Source organism: Maniola jurtina, chromosome 4, assembly GCF_905333055.1.
Source record: "Maniola jurtina chromosome 4, ilManJurt1.1, whole genome shotgun sequence".
Taxonomy (NCBI): Eukaryota; Metazoa; Arthropoda; class Insecta; order Lepidoptera; family Nymphalidae; genus Maniola; species Maniola jurtina.
Genome location: NC_060032.1, coordinates 15,843,972 through 15,851,708, shown reverse-complemented (window position 1 = coordinate 15,851,708; position 7,737 = coordinate 15,843,972). Strand labels below are relative to the sequence as shown.

Below are 7,737 nucleotides of genomic sequence, written 5' to 3'. Positions count from 1 at the left end.
GTAATCATTGTTAAAAAGTTAATTAAAAGCAGTAGTTACCAGAAGTAAAGTGGCGTCGTCACAACTGTCACTTTCTGTCACGCGAGCGAGTGAAAGGCACGATGTTCGTCACAGATTGTACGCTACAACTAAGTTAACTAACTTAGCTTGGGCTAGGTTAGTTTGGAATTTACTTATGCTATAAGACCTACCTACCTATCAAATTTCATGATTCTAGGTCAACGGGAAATACCCTATAGGTTTTCTTGACAGACACGACGGACGGACAGACAGATTGACAGACAGACAGACAACAAAGTGATCCTATAAGGGTTCCGTTTTTCCTTTTGAGGTACGGAACCCTAAAAATATGCTTAAACCTCTAAATTACAGAAATATTTAGTAAATTTCTTCATATTAATTTGAATAAAATATTAAGTACACACTGCAGTGTAGGCAATCAAGTTTGGGCGCAGACTACACGTTGACCTTACCTCTGTAGTGGCGGCCATACTTCACGTGCAGTTATCTACAATGAATAACGAGCGGAAAAACGTGGATTTATCATATTACTTTAGCGTTTTAACTATCGTGAGTGATATCTATTATAAATATAATTAATGTCTGAGGATCAAACTCATGTGTTGGTAGGAGTATGCCCGACTTGTTTCAAACCCGTCTAGGCTTCTTTTTACCCGACTACGGAAAAGCCAAAAGGAAGGGTTATGATTTTAGCAGTCTATGTATGTATGTTTGTATCCAGGTTCTGTGTGTTCCACGGTAGCGTCTAAACTACTGGGCCGATTTTAATGAATGAGATGCCAATTAATTCGTTCTAAAGGTCCGGGTTAATTGTATATGAAAATAAAAGACCCAAAAAAAAAGTGGTGGTCTTCAAAAATTTTTTTTTGCTAGTGTAGAGAGTTAACTGTTGTTGTGTGTATTTAAGTATTCAAATTCAATAAATTATTATTATTATTATTGTATCGAGTGGGATATAAAATGAAAGAGGAAAAATTCTGAGTTCATAAATATACCTACCTAAATATACTACAGCATCAAAATATACCAAGTGACAGAAAAACAATTTTACTATAATATTTCAGAGTTTCTTAGATCGATCTAATAGGGTTTTAGTTTTCAACTTTTTTCCAATCGACTAGACGCGACGTGGAGATGTGCAACAACCATCGGGAGATGATCTGGGAGTAGGTCCCCCCTCCTCCTCCCCTTTTAGCCCACCAATCATCATCATCATCACTCCACTCCAGGACCCTCCAGGACGTAGGTCTCTTAGGGTGAGATCTATAGAGCGCGCTCTGCCTTTGCTTAGACTTAAGACAGAGTTAAAACGAGACAGAGCTATATCTCTCACATAAATCTGTCTCGTTTTAACTCAATCTTAAGTCAGAGCAAAGTCAAAGTGCGCTTTATAGATTCCAGCCTTACTCTCTTGTAGGCATTCTATACGCCACGCTCGCTCCTCGCGCCGACTCCAACGCTGCGCTTACCGGTCTGAGCTCTTCACTCTAGCACCTTGAAAGCACCTTACGCACAAACTCTTATCATTTCAGCATATTATTTTCACCTACTAGATCTATCATTTCAATTGAAGAATCATAAAGACCTCAAAAATAAAATAAATACTTTTTTAATTACCCATTCGTATAATATATCGTGTGAATCGTAGTTTTTATACACAATAGTGAGATTGTAGATTGTTTCATTGTTTTTTTAATAATTTAAAGGTAAGTACTTAGTCAAAATTATTAGTTACAGCCCGTACTACAGCCAAGGCTAAGCGATAACTCTTGACGAGATATTCATCGAGTAAAACCATCTGAAGTGTCCTTAAGTTGATTTCAAACTACGGAATATAATATAATATATTAATATCGCTCACCCTACTTTTAAATGTCACTGTTTACACTGTTAGATGTAATAATATTACATCTAAGTGTAAACAGTGACATTTAAAAGTAGAGTGAGCGATATTGATATATTTTATTATATTTCCGTAGTTTGAAGGCAACTTTATACTTTTTGACAAGCATCAACGTTTCGCTCACGTTTTGCTAGAATCACAAGTTCCCTGTAGGACGTAGGCACTCGTAGACAAGTACAAGAAACCTTGGGAAGTGGAAATTATCTTGTTTCTAAAGTAACCCGCTATAACTGTAGCTTGGAAAGATTTTTATTACTTTTAGGGCGTAGATTGCTACCTCTATACTTACTTGTGACCAAACCATTAACTTATCCGAGAACCCATTAGACAGTGAAGGTTGGAACTCGAAATAAGTAGGTACATCAATTTGATAGGTATATTTTATTGATACAATATTTTTAAATATACTGAACAATATTCGTCCAGAGGAACCATGTTCACCATGGTTACATCCCTAAGATATAGCCTAGCAAATTACATGCTACCTCCGAATCCGAAGGTTACTTCACACATCTAATATTAGGATCTTAGAATTCAAAAAAAAAATATTGTCAATGGTTTGCCACTATAGGGCTGCACCAATTTCCATCAGCACCAATTTATCGATAAAAAATATATTATACCTAACACATTTTCAAAATATCGCTTGACAGATTTTTACAAAATATTGAATTGATTTTTTTTATAAAGTTTCTCATTGACAAATTAAATTTATTTTTAAATACGTCATAATACCTATACGGAACCTATGTAATATGTCGATGAATAATGAGATTGAAAAATATTTACCTACTGACGTTTTCATCAATGACCTTGACACAAATTTATAAAAAATATGACCTTGAAAGAAAAATACGATAATAAAATTAATATTAATCAAGAAGCTGAACACTTGAACAGTTTAGTGAACACATTTGACTGTAATAGACAATCTACTAGTAACGATACCCACTCGTATAGTCATCACATCGCAAAGAGTTATACAGTATAGGCCAGGTGTAGGTAGTAGGTACATTGTTTTTTTTTAAATTCAAATAAAGATAACCAATGACCTTGAAAAAAAAGTTAAAAAAAAAATATGGTGCACAGCTGAACTGTGAACACTGCAGCAGTAATGGCGATGAGTTGATATTGCGCAAATATGCCATCGTAAAGAGTTTTGCTCGGCGTATTATTTATTGATTGTTGAAAAACAATGGCGGGCGCGCTGGCAGTGAGTCAGTGGGTCAAGGGTGTGTCCTAGTTACGCAGCCCGGCGCACCGAAATTCGCGGGCTTTGCTGTCAGTTGCTAACCTCAATGCGTAGGGAGGGGCCTTGTACGCATGCGTCGATTTTATTACTTTTTAATTTTATTAGTTTATGTATTTTATGTAGTTCCTTTGAGAGCAAGAAATGTATTTAAGTAGGTATACAATTTTAGAAGGAACTTATGATTTTATTATGTAAAAACTAGCCACCCGCCAAATCTCAATATATTATTTACCATTTAGATTTTAGAGAGTACCTAGGTACCTTGGAGGAACCCACATTATAAATAGGAAGGTCTGAATAGGTAGGTATGTAAAGTTTCCGCTAGTTCTTTTCGATTGAAATATTGATTTGAGGCCATGTTGTCAGTTGATGTCTTCGGGTCATTTGGAAATGAAATAAAATCACGACCTTGGAATTCATAATATAGTTACTCGTATTTAAGAAGGTATTTGGATACTATCGTACCCCAAATTAATTACACCTTATGCATAATCTAGGTAGGTACTTTATAATTTAGTAGGTAATAGGCTAAGAAAAATATTTTTAATTCTCTTTGTTAGATATAAATAATAACTTAACCAATAAGTATTTTTCAAGAGAATTAATTCATATTGGTATTTTAATTATTATTTTAAAATTGAAATATTCACTATTTTAAGTTAACATTGAAACCCGATCGAGCAACCTTAAACACTGCATTAATTTTATATCGTTCTTTAAGAACCTTGCCTTTTAAAGTGGTGTTATATCCGATCATAGCAACAATAAGTGGCCAATTTAAATGCTTCCTACTTCTAATATGACTGCATAATTCACAGGCTGTATTTCCCCCAATTTAGATTTTAAAATAGCAAAGATATGCTTATTACTATGTATCGCAATATTAATAGTTTATTGCTTTATTTTTGTGTTTTTATGTACCTGTAACGATCAAATACCACTTAATAATTACCACTTAGGTCATAAACTGAGAACATAGTCATAGTTACTCGTACCACTATACAAATACGAATACGTATATTTTGATATTTTTATCTTTATTCAGTTTTACCTATAGCGTTCAATACGTTCCAACTGACAGTAATCCATATTAATCCATACTAATAAAGTGTGTCTAGCTGTCTGTCCTCCAGCTTCTCACGGCCTATCCGTTCGAACTAAATCCACGCGGACGAAATCGCAGGCATCATCTAGTATTAATATAAATGCGAAAGTGTGTCTGTTTTTTTGCTAGCTTTTGACGGCCCATCCATTTAACCGATTTTATCGAATATTGATGTAGAGATAGCTTGCATCCCGGGAACGGACATAGGCTTTTTTTTTTTTTTTTTTTTTTTTTGACGCTGGGGAATGCATTTACGCATCCCCCCCGGAGGGAGGGTATGTGGGACTCGCCGGCCGAGAGGCGACCGGAATACCCACTAAACCCCAGCGGCGCTACTGCGCGTCGCCTGGCGACTGGGTCACGGGAACGGCCGAAGCAAACAACCGCGACCCAGCCAGCGACGTCTGCCAAGGCAGACCCTCCACCGGGGACCTGCTCGGTCCCCATCGACGCACCTCCGGGACGCACCAACGAAGTGCGTCCCCCGACTTTGGGACGCGCACGTCGCCCGTGTCCCATCCTCCGCCTCATCCACTGTGCCCTCTGCTAGTCAGAGAGACACGCGGAGAAACCTCCCCCCCTGCCAGGTCATTAGCCATAGCCAACAATATCTCCTAAGAGAAATTATTAGCCATGTTACCGGGGCGCACCGGCTCGAACACTGCTCTTCCCCTCGGACGCATCCAAAAGGGACCAGCAGCATCCAGGCACACTGGGAGGTTACCTGAACGGACATAGGCTACTTTTCATGACTGATAATAATCAAAGAGTTCCCACGGGATTTTTAAAATCCTATAAAATTTCTACCAGAATAAAGATTAATGCCTATCAAAGTACGTGCTCCAGATATTTTTTTCCGTTTCAATTATCTTAGGTTTAAATCGATAACCCATTGGTCATCTCAGGTACATCACTAGCTAACTAAGCGTAAAATGACGAGAAGTTATAAAATGTAATTATGTATAATGTTTTGCAACTATGGCTTTGCTTATTTGCCCAAAATTAAAATTATTTATTGTTTATTTTATTAATTAGGTTGTTGAGATTTCGAGCATTGGCCAGCGTAAGTACCTACCTACCTACTTTTTGGTGAGTGTGACATTATAAAGCCTCAGCAATATAGCAAGCTGCGCCGGCGATGCTTGGTACCTATGCAGTGTAAGGTCGTCATAATGACAATGACAAGAAATGGGCTATGGCTAACATGATTAAACCATGCCTCAAGTTACAGAGGTCTTATGGAGCCCTTGTAGATAACACGTTTTATATTTAAATTATTCAGTGAACACGAGTCACGACTTTGATAAAATATTAAGAGAAAGTACCTACCTAAATTATTATTCCATTGAAATCCAAAATGTTTTTTTTTTAAATTGTTAAGCAGATGGATACAATAAGTGGGTAAAAATCTTCGATTTATAAAAAATGTACACAAAATAAATGTAGAATCGTAGAACATAAGTTTATTTTTTAGAACTCCGTTAAATTATACTGTAAGTTACGACATCTATCGGCAAGTAGTCGAACTAATATTTTCTTTTTTTTGCGCTACAATTACTGACTACAACTGCAAGATGTATTGACCAAACAAATTCTCATGCAAAATGGACGATCCTGAAAAGAAAATTTCTGTTCTCTGCCTTGGACCCAAGGGGTCGGGGAAAACGACTCTACTGAAGAAGCTGCAGGAAGCCGAAGGGATTGATTACACTTACAGTCCTGTACCAACAATTGGGACAAATATATACGATGTCCACTACTTAAACAAAGCTGGGAAGAAACAAGTGCTTTCGATTCGGGAAGTTGGTGGTGAAATGGCACCACTTTGGAGCAATTACTTCGAGGGTGTAGAAAAAGTAAGCGTGAATTTATAAGTTATTGCTTACTAGAGGATGCCCGCGGCTTCGCCCGCGTGGATTTCGGTTTTTTTTTAATCCCGTAGGAACTCTTTGATTTTCCGGTGAAAAGTAGCCTATGTCCTTCCCCGGGATATATCCCATGTCTATACCAAATTTCATTAAAATCGATTCAGCGGTTGGGCCGTAAAAACGTAGCAGACAGACGGACAGACACACTTTCGCATTTATAATATTAAGTTTAGATTAGGTAGGCAGGTACTCTCTGCGTCGTTGCTGATGATTGTGACTTTTCTCATTTATCACGGTAGGATCATTGTTGGGATAATAATTAATAGCTATTTAATCTCAGATCCTTCCCTGTATGCTTTTGAGACTATTTTAACTCTTAACGATAATAATATCAGACATTCAGTGATAGTGAATCGGGACCGACGGCTTAACACGCTACATATAAATTAGTGCACAGTTTGCAGACGTTACTACTTTATATATCATGGACTTCCACAAGTCCATGATATATAAAGAACCAAACGCTTAATTTGCTTTAATCCGCTAGAAAAGGCAGATCTGTATGGCATCCTCAGGAGATATAGACCTTATAATGCACAATTACAAGGCGGGTGCTCCGGTGGCGGAGCGAAACGTGCGTCGAGTGTGTTCTGGTGGATTTGTGTGGTGCTGCGTGGTGGCTTGCTTGGTGGCTGGCTTTTCCTGCAAGCTTAACAGTGGGAGGGCGAGTGGTGCATGCCATATGCTGCAAATTGTACCATAAAGATTTGCCTTTTCTAGCGGATTATAGCGAATTAAGCATTTGATTCTTTGTAGTGCACAAACGATGCAGATTTGTCCACAATATTTCATAACTTCGTAAAGGGTCAATAATATAAATGTTTTTAGATAATATATGTTGTGGACACGTCGAACCTTTGCCAAATCTCCGCTGCCGCTGTTATGCTCTACACCTTGTTAGCTGAACCGAAATTAAAGAAGGCAAAGGTAAAATCCTGAATAAATGTCCAATTTTTTTTTAAATCGGCATTTACTAATTCCAACCGGTCTCGTGACGTACCTATTTTATTTTTGCAGTTTATTTTAGTCTTAAGCAAAATGGATGCAGCGTACAGACAAATGCGTAACGAAGCACTGCTAATGCTACAATACGCTCGACTCAGCACTGAACTCCAGAATAAGCCCATTTTACTAGAAGTCTCACCGCTGACAGGCGCAGGACTGGATACCCTACGCACTCACCTCGCAGAAACAAAACGCATCACGCCGCCTGTAAACTAAAATGTGAATAAATATTCGCTCTTGCCAAATAGTTTATTTCCTTGACCTAATAAAATGTACGAAATTATGCAAACGATAATGAGATGAATAGATACGCAAATTGTTAATTTGTACCTGTGATAACCATCGCAACAACGTTAGGGTAGCATCATCATGATTCATCATTATATTAAGTACAGACCTAGCTGTTATTACAAAATATTATGGTTTATTTAGTTTTTTTTAAATTTTAAAACACTTTCATACAAAACACTTGATGATGAATTAAAATAATTCTTATACAAACTTTGTTGAACGTAGGTCGTAG

General features: G+C 37.4%; 1 protein-coding gene across 1 annotated transcript; it reads left to right on the top strand.

The window, feature by feature from the left end:
• Positions 1 to 5,854: 5,854 nt before the first annotated feature.
• On the top strand, positions 5,855 to 7,556 carry LOC123864876 (ADP-ribosylation factor-like protein 16). The gene is made up of 3 exons (XM_045905603.1): positions 5,855 to 6,137; positions 7,038 to 7,136; positions 7,227 to 7,556. The coding sequence occupies exons 1-3, from the start codon at positions 5,886 to 5,888 to the stop codon at positions 7,428 to 7,430; spliced, it is 555 nt and encodes a 184-aa protein (XP_045761559.1). The 5' UTR covers positions 5,855 to 5,885; the 3' UTR covers positions 7,431 to 7,556.
• Positions 7,557 to 7,737: the final 181 nt, after the last annotated feature.